Raw genomic sequence first — 18,859 nt, 5'->3', positions numbered from 1 at the left:
TGTTGCTGCTGTTGTTGCAGATGTTGTTGTTGTAGCTGTAGCTGTTGTTGTTGTTGTTGTTGTTGTTGTAGCTGTTCAGCCTCAAGTTTTCTCTTCTCCTGTTCTTCTCGCACCAGCTGCCTCTGCTCTCTCTTCCGCCGGATCAACGACACGCGATCCTTGATGGCCTTGGCCATGGTCTTGTGGTCGCCCTCAGCCACGTAGCCGGACTCAACCTGCGGAGTTAGGCGGAGCCACAAACACCAACTTAACAAACAGGACCCTCGTCCATCTCTTCCTACCACGCGCTTCTTCTTATCCAATACTCATATTCCATTCTGTACAGACCATTTCCTGAGCCACATCTTCAGGGACGTCCTTGTTCAGGTCGAAGGAGAACTCGATGGCTTCGTTGTCTTTGTATTTGCCTGCAAACAAGTTAACAGACGGCTGGTCAGGAAGCTGCCCGTCTGTTTCCTTTGGAGGAATCAACATCTAAAATGTAAAAATAGTGTTTAGGGTTATTGATACTAAAGTATTTGTTCATGGAACCAAGACTTTAGAAATGGCAGGCATGACAGTGGCCTCCCTTGTTAAACGATCTTAATTAGATGAAGAAAGACACTCCTTGCCTTTGAGCTTCTTCACGTCTTCTATCCTGAGCCAAAGTTTGATGGCAATCATTTCCCCATCATCCTCTTCTGCCAGTTCAACCCTGACCCCCGTGTCCTCCTGAAAGAACGCATGGTTCAACAGGATCTTGATCGCATACCTAGAGGAACAAGAGAAATTGACAAATGGATTCCAATTACTAAGAGGCCAAAGACGACTTGTGAGCCGATAAGCTAACAGGACAGACGAGGCATCTTGTGTATCTGTTGAGGAGCACGACATGTTGACAACAATGAGGCTGAAGACAGTCGGCCTTCGACTTTTATATCTCAGTGTGAGACCCTCCGTCATATAACTATTCTTCCTAAGGACACTGAAGAAAAACAAAGGGAGGTGAAAGAGTTCAGCTTCGGTTCAGTTTCTACAGAGCCACAGCGTATCAGACACAGAACCGAGGACTTCTGACCAAGAAGCTGGGAATCAGAGTGGGATTAAGAGAGAGGGGGGGGGGGCGGTTGTCATCAAACATTACTACGCTTTTTGTGATGCATATTATTTTAATAAAGTAAGAGATTGATGCAAATGTTGTCTGTACAGTACATTTCACAATATACCTCAGTTACAGAGTCCATATAACATCCATAAATCCAAATATATTACTAAATATAAAGAATGCAGAGTTAAGTTGTGTGTGTGTGTGTGTGTGTGTGTGTGTGTGTGTGTGTGTCTCACCTCTCATCCTTGTTTGTTCGGATACAGCCCTCTATAATTTCCTTCACCTCAGGAATGGCTACCTTGTCAAAACTGCCAGGCTTAACTCCCTGGAAACAAAAGAAGAAGAGTATTAAAGACAAGGAACACACACACACACATTAATTAAAGAAATATGGACCAAATTAGAAAGCGTCAAAAGACTGAACTGCCAAAATCCTATTGCATACTGCAGGATTACCTTTTACTAATTAAATTAAATGGAACTTTGTCTGTGAAATACCCATTCAGCAATTAAAATTAATGAACCATGCAAATAGAGCATTTTAATGGCAACAGTATTTTATAAGGGTTAAACATTTGACAGAAAGAGGTCCTGAAGTAAGATCACCAGCTTGTAATTCCGTTATATATATATATATATATATATATATATATATATATATATCCTCTGAGGAATACATAATTAATCACAGAGCCAATTAGGAAAACTAAGGGCCATTTTGATGGATAAAACGAATGAAAGAAATCAGCTGGGACTCATTCTGAAGACACTTCTAACGCCTAATATCACTAAAAGGCGACACCGGAAATCTTTCCAAAGAGAAGCGAAAGCGCAATAAGACAACAGAAACCATCTATACGTGCATGACGCAGCACAATGCAGGGGTAGAGCTAGATGAGAGGAAACAGTCAGAGTGTTACACCTTTTGGCACAATAAACTAACAACGGTACCTCGAAAGGCCCATCAAGCTTTTAAGTAGATCCTTCCAAAACCCCAAAGCTGGACAGAAAGCATCTTAAAGACCGGCCGAGTTGTTCAAACATTGGAGGATCAAAGTAAAAAAGGAACGGAGCTGAAGTTAAATCCTGAACTCACAACAGGGTAGCAAACTAGAACACCACAATCTCTCCATCGGCCGGACACCTCTATGGAGAAAGCTACGGCGGATACAATCATCCAGGTAGAGCCCACGGTTATTTTAAGATCGATACAAACTATTTCCTGCAGATGTTAAGTTTCATTAACCCTCCTGTTACCTTAGGGTCAATTTGACCCCATTCAATGTTTAACCCTCCTGTTACCTTTATATTTACTGACATATTTTACCCTCGGGGTCAATTTGACCCCAGCAATTAAAACCTCCAGAAAATTATTAGAATTAATATTGTTTTCCAAGTTTAAGTGTGAGGTACTTTATGTTTGTTACCTAATAGCCCTTTAAATATATAAAAAGTAAAAGACCCGAGAAAACCGGACCCGAAATATTGAATGGGAATAATTGACCCTAAGGGTAACAGGGACCCTAAGGTAACATATACATGAAAAAAAAAAAAAAAATGAAAAAAAATAAAAAACTTGAGCTGGGTGAAGACAAAGAAAGGGAAAAAACAAAAAAAAAAGATGAAATACATGAGATGAGACACATAGGTTTTTTTTTTTTTAATTAAAAAAAGGTAGAAACTTACAAATAAAAAAAAAAGACTAGAGGCCTGTTGGACTAACGGATGTCTGAGTCAGTCTAAAGTCTAGTCCAGTCTTCTTCTTTTCACCTGTTCACGCTTAAATGAACAGCAACTTCTCCTGCTCCTCCTCCTGCTCTTCTCCCTTCCTTCTGGCACTTTTTCTGTCCTGCACCCCCCCCCCCCCCCATCACATGACGCAACAACCCCCCCCATCTCTCTCCATGGCCAAATAAAGTTAGGTCTAATGGAGGAAGTAATGGTATTACGTCTGACAGAAGAAGGGAGGATGAAGGGGAGAAGGAGAGAGAGAGAAAGCGAGACTTCAGCTTAACAAGGATGATTGGAGGTCAGGAATGTTCCAGAAGGAAAAGAACCATGAGGTACGTCAACAACGGTGTATGTCGACGTACAGTATGTGAAGTAAATCTGCACAAGCCGTGTGCTCTCAGAGGCCTTACAGTCATACAAAATAACACGTGTGTGACACACCTCTATAACAGACTGTTGTGAAACATTTAAATGTCTTTATGTATGAATACTGTTTATTTGGGTGTTTTTTCCTTTTGTTGAACTTGCTAGGCCAGTGGTTTCCAACCAATTTATGTCACTTTATTGTATTTTACACTTTTAGTGGTCTGAAAAAAAGTAAATAACATTTTGTAAAGTTTAGATAGTGTATCTGTGAGAGTCATATATTGATACAAGATCAACAGCAAATACCTTAAACTTACATTGCTCCTGAAACAACAAGTCATATCCTGTTATTAACCTGTCAGAGCAACTGGTAACCGTCTTATTAAGCTTAACCGTCATTAAACCTTTGTGAGAAACGAAGGGTGGAGCGACAATAACAAATGAAAACAACTGAAGTTGGTTGTTTGACACAGTGCCTGACTTACGGAATAAAACGATCTGAGAAGCATGATGCACTTCGCTTTTCATTTATGAGATTACTGCAATGAAATTATAACTCAAAACACACAATCACAGAGGCTGAGGTTACAACGACAATCAACATTTGTCCGTGTGATTTCAAATGTGTGCGAGTGAGATGAGGCAACGTGGACATATGGATTAAATTATATCGTCTGAATTTATTCTGCACATGGAGATTCAGAGGGATGACAGAATACGGAATGTTCTTCTCGCTCAGTGGCGTCAGAGGCAATCTTATTTGCTGGGTAGATACTCTGGATGGGCAACGAAAGGATAAGATCAACTCCATTACTGAACTGAAACTGGATATTCATAAATGCAAATAAGATAAAACATTTTACAATCAGTGCTCTTGCAGCCTTTGACTGGCTATAAATATTAAATAGAAGATGAAACATCATAGAACAACAGCTGCCAGTGTGAGTCTAAAGTTGCCATTCGATTTTAATGTTCGACTTCCCGAGAGGGAACAGAATAACTCGTTTTAGCTGAGGGGGATGTTGCACTCATCCATAAACTATAAAACAGCACTGCAGTATATCGTCTTATTACCAGCAACAGATTTAGGGATTTTTGTGGTAATAATTGCTTTGAAATTAATGTTTTTTTTGCAAAAACTGTGTCTAAGTAATGATGTGCCAAAATGTTTTCTGACTTGCCCTGCTGCCTTTCATGCTTCCAATCAAGCTTAACCCTCCTGTTACCTTCGGGTCAATTTGACCCCATTCAATGTTTAACCCTCCTGTTACCTTTATATTTACTGACATATTTTACCCAATTAAAACCTCCAGAAAATTATTAGAATTAATATTGTTTCCCAAGTTTAAGTGTGAGGTACTTTATGTTTGTTTGTTGACTACCTAAATAGCCCTTTAAATATATAAAAAAGTTGATATTTCTTATATGTTTGACACAGTGGAAAAACAGCCTGGGGTCAAATTGACCCGAAAGAACACCGACATTAAACATTGAATGGGGTCAAATTGACCCTAAAGGTAACAGGAGGGTTAAATAAAGGATGTCAATTGACGGAGAGATGCAGAGAGAACACAGAAATAATGGTGGAACTGGAGCAGGATGGAGGGAGAAAAAGAGCATCCACAAAGCTGTGTGTGCGTGTGTGTGTGTGTGTGTGTGTGTGTGTGTGTGTGTGTGTGTGTATTAGAGTGATAACCTCAGCAGCACTCAACTTAAAACAGCCTCTGATCTGTTGTCCACTCCGTATGTGTTTTAGCCTGATTTTATTTTTCCCAATGTTCCCAGGCAACCGTCTCTCTGTGGCTCAGAGGTGAGCCGGGTCGGCCTTCAAATCAGAGGATTGGTGGTTCGATTCCCCGGCTCCGCTAGCCCATGTGTCCTTGAGCAAGACACTGAACCACAATTAGCTCCCGTAGCTGTGTCTACTTACATATTACATATTTCTCTTAATTTAATCGCAACTTTCTTTCAGAGAGAGCTCTGAGAAAATAAGCAAGAGCGATTAACAAAAACACGGTCATATGACTGATCTCCCACAGCTTATGCCAAACGTATTAATACAGCCAGTAAACAAGTATCGGGGGAGCGGCAGAGGGAGGGCGGAGACGAATAAGGACCAACAGGGCCGTTCGGTGCAACCCACGAATGTCCCAACTCGGTGTCTCCGCCGTGCCACTTCTTTCACACGCGAGGCCTTCAGGAGCCACAGTTTCAGGCCAACTTACACTCGTCACCCGCCTGTAGATCTGGGCAGCGTTTTGACATTCAGAGTACGGGTACTCCGAGGTCGCCATCTCCAGCATGCACATCCCGAAGGCGTAGACGTCGACCGACTCATCGTACTTCTCCTCGTACATCTCCGGAGCCATGAACTCTGGGGTTCCTGGTGAAAAGGAGAGGGGAAACAATCAACGCTCTCGAAAGTCATCGCGGTAAAGGTTATGTAGCAAAATATATATATCTGCACACTGTGAGGTTTGAATATACAGCTGGATCACAAACTGGCTCATCAGTTATAAGTACAACATCACTAACATGAGTGAGTAGAGGCCTTAAAGCGTAAACATTCCCTCAACAACTGTAAATTACAAACTCACTTACTGGTGCCACATAGGAGCCGTGTGTGTGTGTGTGTGTGTACATTCTTGCATGCATGCGTATTTTTGCAGGAATCTGCAAGTGTCCAAATACTTGGGGTCTGTCCAATTACTACAAAGCCGCTGTGAGATATGCAAAGCATATCATTTACACCTCAAGTGCACGAGAATATGAACCATAATAGCACTTTGTGGGCGAATGTGCACGAATACCAGAATATCTGAATGGCAGCAAAGTTATTTCTGTATATGGAGCACAGCGGGCTCTTTTTACTCAGCCTCAGATCGTATGTATGTGTAATCTGCGCAGAGTGTGTGCGGTGTGTATTTTTGGTGTGTGTGTGTGTGTGTGTATACGGTATGTAGCTGTCACATCTCCAGACAGCTTAATCCGAGCTTAAAAGCAGAGTGAGTGAAATGTGAGTGCTTTACATTTCAAATACCTGCGGTTTGCTTTCACAACCGGAAATTTCAGAAGCAGCAGGCGAGTGTCGCGGGACGCCGCGGCGCTGTGTTCACGTCTTTGCGTTTACCCGACGGCATGTGTGCACGGAGAGCGATTATTGTTGTTGCAAAGTCACATTAATGCCGTCATTTTCGGTAACTTTTGTCACGTTCGCAGATCTTAAAATTGCATCCGGCTTTATGTCTGACTCCAGAGCTGCGAGGCGATATAATATGATAGTTTATCATCTTTCAGTGGAATGAAATCGTGACGAAATATACATCGAGATATTGTGATGAACAACTACGTCGTCTAAATTGCCAATAACTTGCATATAATAACAGAAAATGATTCCTCAAATAGCCCAAAGTTCCTAATTAAATGAGGAAATAAATCAGTATTTTTAATCTCTACAAAACCATGTGATTATATAATATAGACTATATATTGGATAAGCATAAAACATCACGTTTAAAACCGGCTGATTAAATGAGGAATTAAATGAGGAAATAATCAGTATTTTTAATCTCTACAAAACCATGTGATTATTTAATATAGACTATATATTGGATAAGCATAAAACATCATGTTTAAAACCGGCTGATTAAATGAGGAATTAAATGAGGAAATAATCAGTATTTTTAATCTCCACAAAACCATGGGATTATTTAATATAGACTATATATTGGATAAGCATAAAACATGACGTTTAAAACCGGCTGAGCTGCTAGAGAGAAGGACCCGGGGTCGTCGGCGGCCGTGTCCCCTACCTATGACACTCTTGGCGAAGGAAGCCCTCTTGAGCGTGGCTAAGCCCAGGTCCCCGATCTTCACCGAGCCCGTGGGTCCCGTGATGAAGATGTTGTCGCATTTCAGGTCCCTGTGAATGATGGGCGGCACTCTGGTGTGCAGGAAGTGGAGGCCTTTGAGGATCTGCCGACACCACGATCGCAGGACCTTGATTTTCATCACCTTGAAACGCTTCAGGTAGCTGCGGAGCCAAGAAGCACAACGACGCGACGTGTCATTCAACAATGTGAAGAGCACAACAATATGCGGGGAGCAGTGGGTTCAAACCCTTCAAGCTTTTCAACAGCCGTGCATCCTGCTCAAGTGGCATTTGTCCGCCAGCAAAAACTAAATGCTCATCGCTCGCGACGTGCGATTGAGGTCTAGGTGCTCTCTGGAGTGTTTTCAATGTATTGTACAGTAATAATAATATGGCAGGTCAGTGAAAACCATACATGAGGGGATGAATTATTCCAAAGCGAAGCGTTGGAGGCCAGGCAATAGCCAGGAAACACAGAGCATGCTTCAATTAAAGATGAAAGCGTACACACAAAGTGGATTACTGTCACTCAATTACATCTTAAAAACAGATACGCCCTAAATACTCGGAAAGCTGTGAATGAACGGGCACGTGAAAACAAAACATTCCGTTTCTGTCATCAGTTAGAGACGAAATAATCACTTGAATACTGAGACAAGCAGAGATGTAACCTTATTTCACCTTTTGATTTGAATCTGGATACAAATAAGATGTAAAATACTCGATTCAAGAGAATAACCATATGTTTTAGACTATTAGTTTACCTATTTTACCATTTAGAAAGGTAATATTGCTGTATATAAGCAGGAATTCAACTATTTAACCTATTTACTTTGGTCATTCTAACACCATGTAAAGCAAGAACATCCTCATGTAAATATCACATTCTTCGCAGCGGGGTCTCGACGTAGCTGCTGTCCGTTATCTTGACCCTCTTCACTGTCCAGAGTTATGAGAGTCTGGAATGTCTCCCAACATGCACTGTGAGGAAATTGGGACACACGTACCTAACACCGAACCACACCCGAGTGTGACGTTTGAGCCGCTCTCTCCCTTTCAAAGTTAAACATTTTCTTTATATATTAGGAAATGGTCAGCGGGCCACAATGCACCCTATTGCGGGCCAAATCCGGCCCATGGGCCACAAGTTGAGTACCACTAATCGATTCCAGGAGGAGGATACAAAGGGGATCAATACTTCCACGACTCATCTTTATGATTTGTCGGTATGGGCGAATCTCGCTGCATCACAACAGGATGAATAATTTGATTTGAGCTAATTGTTGTTATTTTGTTGGAGCACTTTTAGCTCAAAATCATGTCATCCGTAATTAAATTGACTGCATTTAACTCAATGTCCGAGCTTTTTTCTCTCTCACTGAGCTCAAACAATCCGCCCAATGGTCCGAGTGAAAAGCTGGCAGCTGACTGACCGGAGGTCTAACAGACGCCTCACATATCTCTTGAAGTTTTCCTTAAAGCTCATTTGAATTTGTCTCTCCTCGTTGCAGCAGCAGCGTGTTTCTTCAGAGCCGAGCCCATCCAATGACCAGCAGGCCTCTCTGCTGACCAGTGGAACACAAATAAGCAACATGTTATGTGTCTTTGGCCCACGATGAACTCCAACTTCATCAGGTTTATTGTGCATGGGACACTTTCCCACCAGGTACAGTTAACTGTGAGCGTCAGCATCAACAATATTAAAATTCAGCCAATTCCACACAAGGGATGTAATTTATGATGATTTGCACAGCAGATTAAATAGATCAAGTCATCAACTTGTCGTTTAGTCGACAACTTGTCCAGAAGCAAACAAAATATGCTCATCTCGGTTTCCCAAAGCTCAAGTAAATGTCTCCAAAATGCATCGTTTTGTAAACCAATGGCCACCATATGGCTCGATTCACATATGTTCTTCAGTTTGCCTTCAGGGCCATGAAGGCATTGAGCATTCCTCGAAATGCACATCATTACGCATAATCTGAGTGCTTATACGAAATCCTTTCAAAGCCTCTTCCACGCATCCGTCATCAACCCTTTTATTTAAACTTCTAAAGTCAACAGCTCTATCCTCCTCCTCCTCCTCTTCCTCGGCCTGTACCTTCCTTCCCTTTATCTACCTGCCCTCCCCTCTCTTACGCCGTCTCATCTGTTTTCTTTCTCTCGCTTTCTGAAATCAGAACAGTATTGACAGACAAGTTAAACATGTGGCATGTGACGCTGCACAAAGCATCTCCCAACACACACACACACACACACACACCTAAATGCAGTCATATATTTGCACTGTGAGAAAATGCAGATATACTACATGTATGTAAACAGTACATATACGGTATTCTTGTATGCATTAATAGATAAGCATTCTCTTTCTCTCTCTCTCTCTCCCTCTCTCACGCACACACACACACACACGATAAGGGGCCTCTAATACCCTGAACACCCACTGGTCAGTATTTCCATTCTCACCATCTCCCTCCCCTCCTATCAGTCCTCCCTCACACCATCTCTCCTTCTTTTTCCACCACTTCAACACACACCAGTTCCTCTCCTTTCTGAGTCTTCATTTTGATCGCAGCCAAATCCCAGCACGGCCTCACTCCTGTTCAATTATGTACATTTCTTACTATTTCATCGAGCAAACGGTACAATCGGCAGATTAATAAAGAATGAATATTAATGGTCAGGTGTATCCCTAATATTAGGGAAACTTGATGTATAGAGTACAAAATAATAGTACATGGTGTTAGGGCATTTAAAAACTATTCTACACAATATTAATCTTTTCATCTAATAGTAAATAATCTAAGTCATATTCCCCCATCAAACTTGTTGTTTACTTAAGATTCTTTATGCATTCCGGCGACTCATTTTGCCCACGTTCTTGTCTGAATATGTAAATTACTCAAAACCTTTCTTTTATTAATTCATATTTCCTGCTTTTAAACTGGAAAAGCAAATAAATATGAATAGGTTAATGAAGTGTGTGTGAACATGCTGGATAGATGCATGTGTTCATAAAGTAATGAAGCTCCTCCAGTCCTCCAGTGGAGGGTGCTCCTGTCCGTGGTCGTGCTGCTGGATATTAATGCGTCACAGGTGGTTATTGGTTCCTTTCAACTCGATTTATAGTCGTTCCTTGGACAACGTGTGCCTTAATTTGCCTCTTCAGCCGACTCTCTCACTATCTGCTTCTCAGACTGCCTGTCTCCCCTCTTTTTGTGTTTTTTTTATCAGGCTGGTCATCCCCCCCCAGACACACTCACATGCCTCATTTGGTCTCTCCCTCTGTCTGTCTCTCTGTCAGGAATGAGAGGAATCTGCAGCAGAAGCAGCAGCTGGCAGGTGGGCCGATGTCCCAGGATGCACTGCGTGGGGCGCGACGTGCGCCACACACGCCTCACATTTAGCCTTTTATTGTGTCAGGGGCTCAACCATCACGTTCGCATTCACACACGCACATCTATTCTGTACGGCGGAGGGACCGGCATGCGGGCTCGGCGTGAACAATGACAGCCACGAGTGCGTCAACACATTGAGGGGAAGGGAGAGGCCGGCGGCCGACACGCAGACCTGACGCGTGCCACATACAGAGAAAAGAGTCTCCCCGCGATTCCTGAGCTTTCCCAACTAGTTGTGTCCATTTGACGCTGAAATTGGACGAGAACATCGTATTTTGGAGGTGGATTGACCTCGCAACACGTCAGTGCCATCATTTCACTCTTCATCGTCACGTTCATGCATTGAAGGGCACTCAGTCTGTCATATATATATAGTGAATAACACAGACACATACTCTACTGTACATGTAATGACTCAGGCACGATAGCTGAACCACAAACAGCTGCTCTCAGCACTAAAATCTGGCTGGGATGCGATGTGCTGACGACACCACAGCCTGTTTGAAGTTGAAAATAGAGAAGAACTGTGTGTTGGTTCGACGGGAAAGAGGAGGTAACAGGTGTGTGTGTGTGTGTGTGTGTGTGCCTATTCCTTGCAACTTGTGTTTCACATGATCCAACATGAAGTGATATTCAGATGCAATACGAGTCTTTGTGCCGTGTTGACATCTTTACTTTCGCATTGAAAATGCGGAAGGTTATGTTTTGATCGCCGTGTATTTATTTCTTTATTTATTTGTATGCGTGTTATTCGCATAAGTAAAAAAGTATTTAACCGAATCGCATGACATTTGGTGGGATGATTGGTTATTATCCGGGGACCATTTGATTAGATTTTGGGATCGATCGGGTCAAAGGTCATGATCAAGGTCATGAAAAGGTCAAAATCTTCTTTTTACCATAGCGCGGTCAATTTATATCCAATTGGCATGCAACTAATGCCAACATGTTCATAATTCAATGCCCAATCTTGTGATATGCGAAGGTATGCGCTCTACCGAGTGCCCATTCTAGTTTCTCTTGAATCAATCGACATCTTTCACTCCCAGGTCTCCCAAGGTCACCAAACTAACATCTTGGAGAAATGATTTCATCCCTCGTGAACTCACGTTTTCAGTGTGCCAGATGTCATGAGCTCCGTGACCAGAACAATACATTTCTTTCCTTTGCATGGCCCCTCCCAGGAGTCATAGAAGCGGACAATGTTAGGATGCTGGAGACCCTTCAACATCCCGGCCTCCTCTTTGAAGCGCTGGCGCTCCGACTTGGACAGCTTTCGATCCTGCACACGGGACAGAGGGGCAAAATAAGTAACGCATAGATAAAGACAGGAAGAAACATTGTTCATCTGAACATCTAGAGGGCATTTACCCAAAGAGGGGAGTGAGATAAAAATCAAATTAGGCTGGAGGAGGATTTAAGGAGGGGGGGGGGAGGAAAAAGCTAATCAACAGGAGGGAAATAAACAAGGTAGGTAGAGAGGAGAGAGTAGGAGGAATAATAAAGGCTTAGTATCAAACACTGAACCACCATCTAAACAGAGAGGACATCAAATGCAGCACGAGAGAAGGAAGTGGAAAGGGCAAAAACAATAGACTGTCCTTTCATCTTGGCTTAATGGAGACATCCGATCGAGTGAGACTGTATTTGGATGTGAGGAACATGTTAACAAACTGGTTCATAAAAGTCATGTATAAATAAACCGGTTTGATTTACCGCAGGAGGCAAAGTTAGTGAAGTAAGCTACGCGCCTGTGTTTGTTTGTTTTTTTATCTCGGTCCATATAATTACCCTCCAACTCCAGCGGAGGTTGGAGACAGAAGCAACCGGGCATTGTTCCTTACTGCGTGTCATTTACTTCCTGCCATTTCACTTTGTATGCCCTCAAAAGGTTGAACAAAAAAGGTGCGTCCAGAAAAGCAGAAAATACGACCAGTGAATTTGCTCCTTTGTTTAACTCGGCACCGATGCGTCAACTGATCGATCCCCGTCTGATCTGCTGTACAATATGAAGACTCGAAGCACGAGACATGTCATTTTTAACACGCCGTTGGTTTCACCAGCTGCTTCGTTTCGCCTCCCAGTGAGCAGCTTCACCAGGAATGCGTACCTCGCCATGTCAGTGATCCCTCACTGGCTTCCCACCAACACACACTCCCAACTCTCTCCTGACCCGTTCATCAAACCCTCAGGTCCGAGGTCCGTACGCTTACTTCCTGTGTCCGCCGCATTCGTGTTGCTTGGTTTTGAATCGTGGTCGATAACATAAACAACAAGCTTTTTTACAGAGTCTTTATGACTGGTGGTCGTCGCCGCCCGGCGCGACGAAAACCAGCTGAAGTTACCGTCGACATTCTTCCATCCCGTGGACAACGAGCTTCCCAGAAAAGTTTAATGGGCATTCCAGCTCTAGCACTGATACCTCAGTGAACATGGATGTAAAGGGCAGTGTGGGCGTATCCAGCCTTGTAATGAAGTGTGTGTGTGTGTGTGTGTGTGTCACATCAACACGTATAAGGGAATGTGTCAATGAGTTTCTTTACACATCAGTTTCAAAAAAGAAATAATATATATATATTTTTGTTGTTGTTGTTTTGTTGTTGTTGTTGTAGGCATCAATGTGTGTGTCCGCTTTAGTGAGAGTGTGCGTATGTGCTTCTTTGCTTTGCCTGACTGTGTTTGCACATTGATGTTTAGTTTCTTCGCCAGCTCGGTGTCTAACTGTCGTCGACACATTCAGCACAAAAGCCCCCAAAAATAAACAAAATCAGAGTTGCCAGCTGACAACGATAAAATAAAGTGACAAAAGCTCACCATTCAAAGGATGTGAGGCCAAATGTGGTTGCGGCTTCCTCTATGGCTCTTAAATACTTAATGTATGATATGATATGATATGATATATACCTTTATTCGTCCCACAGTGGGGAAATTTCAAAAATTACAGCAGCGGTGCACATCAGAGCATTAATAAAAATAACTATAAAACACAAAACTAAATACTAAAAACTAAATAATAATACTAACACTAAATATACAGGGGGAAAACAAAGTAAAGTGCTGAGTAAAGTGTTGAGTTTGTCAGGATCTCCAGCGATCAACTATGCAATGTATGTATGTAATATCTATGTATGCAAGCGTGTTCACAGGATAACCCGTCGTTACAAGTGGATGGCACAGAAAACAGAGACGAAAAAAATGTGAAAGAGATGTTCCAATTAACCTGGAACAGGCATTTGTGTTTGGAGAGGAACTAATGCCACACATCCGGAACGTTGCATGATGTCGGAGAGCCTTTGGGACCCTTTTAGAGGATGAAAGAAAAGTGAAGAGACGGATTGCTGCCGACTGGCGCGACACAAAGACCGTTCGATTAAGTACAGACGGCAGAATAACTGAAAACACAACTAGAGTGTTTTACGTTTCATTTGAAGAAGCAACTGTATTTTTAAGGTGACGTAGGATCAGACGTTGGAGGTTAGAAAACTACTCGCGGCAACAGTTTCTGGATTATCACCACAGCAACCGGTTTTAAATATGTCATGCATCCAATTCAACGGTGTTGTTGAAAAACATTTGTTACGGCATTGTATCGTTTGATTTGAGTACTTAATTTAAATATGTCATTTAAAAAAAAAAAGCATCCAGCGCATTAGTGCAAACCATCCGAGACGAAGCACAAGCTCAGCATCAATCAATCAGTGCTTAAAGCTACAGTGCCACCAAATCCTACAACACTGGGATATACAGCGGTGATCGTGTTGCGTGGATATCTGAACCATCTGCCAACACCTACCCCACAAACCAATCAACAATTCAGCACTGGAGATTCTGCCAGGTCGCGTCCTTTTAATGTTATAAAGCTTTTAGAAAACCTTGTGAGCTGCTTCAGAGATCAGGACAATCTCTGAGGTGATGATCTCATATTGTCACATTGTGTAACATGGGGCCTCATCTATATCATATGACTTGGAGAGAGAGAGAGAGAGAGTCTGAGATCCTGAAAGTGTGTATTAAGTGTATTAGTGTGTGTGTGTGTGTGTCATGGCCCATAACAGCTTATCCCTTCATCCCGCAGCAACCACTTCCCTGATGATGTCCCATTAGCTCACTGACACATACGCTCACCAAACCGCACTCACATTCTGTTTCTTCCTGTATTGCGATCACGTGACTCACTGGGTGGTCACATGACGATAACTGCCGGTCACCTGACTGACTGGAAGCCCATGTTCAATTTCCGAGCAGCTCTCAGAAAACCCCCTGACCATCACTGTTTGACTCCTCCCTCCGGGCACTGGATGATTCTCTCGCTCTCTCTCAGCAGACAGCCAGTCTAAGGGGGCTTCATAATCCATTACGAATGCTTCCTTGTTCATTCTCGTGGATAAATGGATATGCAGCTATACAGTAGAGGCTATCATTGTTTATTATAAGATTTTTGGTAATGATGTTCGAATGATGGAAAACAGGCCAGATGGCTGCATCCGGTTTATTAACATTAATGGCAGGGAACAAACATTCAAGGCTCAGGCTCACGATGGTCTTCTTCTCCTCCGCTCTCCCTCCCTCCTCCGCCGAGAATAGAAGAGAGAACCGATTTCTAAATCTCTAAGTTTTTTTCTCATCAATGTCCCTCCCTGGCCCCGTCAAACTAGTCGTCAAGGTCAAGTAAAATTTCAACAAGCTAAATAGATTTTTCTTGTGTCTTGTCCCGTTGTAAGTCACTTCATAGTCAAAACATCTTGTTATTGTAGTGACTTGTCACTTGACGGAATTCTTCGCCAATAATATCTATAATACTAACATACAGTCACTCATGCAACGACATTATTAATGCATACATTTTTGCAAGAGTAAACCAGCCCCCATGCTTCAGAAATATATTATAACAATATCAATATTCTCCCTAATATTTTCGATTATAATATCTTTCTATATGTATTAATTTAAAACATAAGACCTCTGCAGATGTTATCAAAATAAACTATTACAACCTAACAGTATTCAAGGAATTCATTTGATCCATGGCGCATGAGTCTTTCTCTTGATGGTTATTTCTTTCTTTCCATCCCGTCTTTTTTGCTCCGAGCTTCAAAACATCATGAGACTTGAGTTTGTCAGACTCAAAAATACCCTCTCGCTCTCCATTTATCCCTCTCTCTCTCTCACATGAGGACAAGCCGTTACACAGATCTGCAGGCTCTTATCTGAGACAAGGACTTCTCGTTCTCGACGCTCTCTCGCTCTCCTCCTTTCACCTCCGTGAGGACTTGAAAGAAGCTTCCTATACATCACTCCAGAAGTGATAGTTTCACACCTGACTGCCCAATTTCTGTTCTGTAACAGTGGTCTCACACACACACACACACACACACAACTGGCAGCCAGACAGGCGGCAGAAAGGGAATCAGAAGTGTTGCAGCGTTGCGCCGCTTCCTGCAGAGAAGCTGAAAGCCGATACCTTCTGATCAACTGGTGGAGTCTGGACGTCCCACTGGGCTTTTACACTCCGGGATCACCTGCTCTCGCCTTCTCTGGGCTGGTTGAGCCCTCACAGTGCCAGATGGATGGAGGTTGCGACAGAAGAAATTCTACAAATGTGGTGCCCGCATTAAGGATTTTCCATAACTTGAGTGACATCGATGGGATGTATCATTCTCCTGCTTTGTTTCATGTGGAAATGTGTAACCAATGGGATCAAAACTGAAGAGAAAAAACCTAACGCTTTAGTGACGAACAAAGTAAATACTTTAACGAAAAGCTTTTATTGCTGAAAGCATTTAGAGACTATTTGGTTTTAAAGCAGGGAAGAGGCAGACTCTGTCCAACGTCTGCAGCCCGAGTTAAACTTCTTACATGAACAATACAATTAAGAGTCTGAGTGGGAGAGGTTTATCAAGACGAGCTGCAGATGCTTTAAGAATTACTGCGCTGCAAACAAAAACATGCATTAGCTCATAAGAGTCACATGATTGCAGACACACAGCAAACCACTGGCATTTTATGTGTGACTTGGAAACCTGACTGAACTATAAACTTCTCATCCGACTTTCTCCAGAATGTGCTGCTGACCCTCTTTGATGTTCCTCTGATTAACCTTTGGAGTCCTGACCTACATTTCGAAGAATGCCAGTCTGTAACTCGAGAGAAAAATGAGGACCTGTAAGTCTTGATTACATGAAGCCCGTCGGTTGAGTGAAAGAGACGATTTGTTTCTATATGCAGTGAAAGACGGTGTGGCGGTGGACGGGGCACATGGAGGTGTGGCGTGTGTGTGTGTGTGTGTGTGTGTGTGTTTGCATCTGCATGAAAAAGGCCCAGTGTGTTCCATTGGTATGTAGCCAAAGTGTCTCTCAGACCCCCCACACTCTGGAAATACTCTCCCGCAAAGAACCACAAACCCCCTACGGCACGCTCACACACGCACACACACAGACACACACCTCATAAACATGTGCAGGAAAAAGACACAAACCAAAACCTTTCCAGGACCTTTACCACAGCTTGTTTTGGTTAGCCAGCATGTGAGAGAAATGGGGGGGGGGGGCATCTGTTATAAATAAGTGATTGAAAGAAGGATGAAAAGTCAGAAGGGGGAGAGGAGAGGATGGAGTCTGATCTCATCATTTATACAGACATTTGACCAAAACTCAGATCTGAGATCCCTTGTTCATCCCCTCCTCCGATATCCCCCGCGTGTTTCATTCGTCTGCTCGTTCTCTCTTTCTCTCCCTTCTTGTCTCTGCCTCGCTCGCTCTTCGTCTCTCCATCATCCCCTGCCCTTCCCTCCTTCTTTCCTCCTATTTAGGTGGTTTTTGGTTTCCCATCAATCACCATGCTACGTATTGCAGTAACCAGGACCATGTGTGTGTGTGTGTGTGTGTGTGTGTGTGTGTGTGTGTGTGTGTGTGTTGTAATCCGACCTGGCTGTGGTAGAAAATCGGTTGGTTCTGGAGAGAATGTGGTGAGATACATACACTTTGTTTTTTCATGTGTATGTCCTTTGGAGATATAAGGATTAAACTATTTGGTTTTCTCTTGAGTGGCTTTAGATAAAGTGACAACAGCAAAGTAATTATTGAAAGAAGAACATGTGATTAGGCATCAATCCTCTGTGGGAGAGACATATTGATCGTTCTTCTTCTTTGTCTGATTCTTAACAGGCACAACAAACAAACTCATTCATCAGCATGGGTTCGATAACAACCCCAGTGTGTGTGTGTGTGTGTGTATGCACACGTGGTGTACTCATGTGTGTTAACAATAGGTGCCATCTCAGCCTGCCACTGTGCAGCCTATTGTCTCGTCACACACACACACACACACACACACACTACTCTCTGTTGTGCGGGTCATGCCTCATCTCCCCGTGCTCCTCGGTCATCTCTCCTCTCCTCTCCTCTCCTCTCCTCTCCAATACAAGCAGGATGCATTTCGAGCTGTCCCTCACGCCCACATCACACCCTTGAGCTCGGCCACTTGATCCAGTCGCGTCGATCCAAGGATAATGAAAGGAAATCTGCGGATAATGAGTGGGACTTCCCCTGGAACGTGTTAATCCTCAACAGAAGGGCATGGCATGCAAAGGAATCACATCTTACCGGGAATAACCCCAAATATGGAGCCGAGTAGAAGGGATGACAAGATCGCTATATATCTTCTATAGTTCGCACTCTTAGTTTAACCACATCTGTGTACTGCAGACATCTTTAAACTTTATAATTTCACATTACACTTTAACACACACTTACAGTACTTTGTCTACAGCACTGTTATCTGATTGTGCACTTTATTTGATTTCATACCATTATAAATGTAATGTTTAACTTCTTGCACTGTGTTGACTGTTGATTGTTGTTGTTCTTTCTTTGTTCTTTGTCTAATGTACACACCAGCCGCCAAGTCAAATTCTTCATGTGTCTAACACACGTAGCAAATAAATGTTTATGCTGATTTTGGTTCTGATGGCTCAACCAAAGTAATGTCCAAATCCTCAAATCAGCCGAGCCGACCCGTTTATAGCCAGGACTCTAATAAAGCTCCATTCATCGGTTGTGGTTTGATTGAAATGATTAGCAACCATCAATGGTCCCTTTGTCGCTCCAACAGGAAACAAAGATCTAATAAAGTTATGTGGAGAAAACAAGGATGCCAAGTTTTTTCACGGTCAAACGGTTACGAAAATATTGGTCACGTTAAAAGGATTAAAAAAGATTTAAAAGTGCTTCAGCTTCATTATGACATGATGAAGTAATAGGCTCCGAGGGGTCTGACTTCGACAGAATGTGTTTGTGCTTGTGAGAGAAAAAAGGGAAATGAGAAGCTCAGGATATTTCTAAAATAATAAGAAAAATATAGTTTTGAATAAGAAAGAAGAAAAAAAGCCACGGTAAACTATTATGA

The 18,859-nt window shown here is 42.7% G+C and overlaps 1 protein-coding gene across 11 annotated transcripts in view; it reads right to left on the bottom strand.

Moving 5' to 3' along the window:
• Positions 1–18,859, bottom strand: part of wnk1b (WNK lysine deficient protein kinase 1b) — a 79,659-nt gene that overhangs the window by 32,826 nt on the left and 27,974 nt on the right. For all 11 annotated transcript variants that reach the window (XM_056424297.1, XM_056424301.1, XM_056424299.1 and 8 more), the window contains exons 3-9: positions 11,566–11,738; positions 6,997–7,217; positions 5,410–5,567; positions 1,324–1,412; positions 612–751; positions 328–407; positions 1–215 (exon numbers count right to left, since the gene is read on the bottom strand). The exon at positions 1–215 is cut by the window's left edge and continues 82 nt beyond it. In XM_056424297.1, coding sequence (XP_056280272.1) covers positions 1–215; positions 328–407; positions 612–751; positions 1,324–1,412; positions 5,410–5,567; positions 6,997–7,217; positions 11,566–11,738 — 1,076 coding nt within the window. The remainder of the gene's footprint in view (positions 216–327; positions 408–611; positions 752–1,323; positions 1,413–5,409; positions 5,568–6,996; positions 7,218–11,565; positions 11,739–18,859) is intronic.

The sequence above is a fragment of the Pseudoliparis swirei genome, chromosome 10 (genome assembly GCF_029220125.1).
Source record: "Pseudoliparis swirei isolate HS2019 ecotype Mariana Trench chromosome 10, NWPU_hadal_v1, whole genome shotgun sequence".
In the NCBI taxonomy this organism is placed as follows: Eukaryota; Metazoa; Chordata; class Actinopteri; order Perciformes; family Liparidae; genus Pseudoliparis; species Pseudoliparis swirei.
The sequence above is the reverse complement of the archived record's forward strand: the minus strand, read 5'-3'. Positions and strand labels throughout refer to the sequence as shown.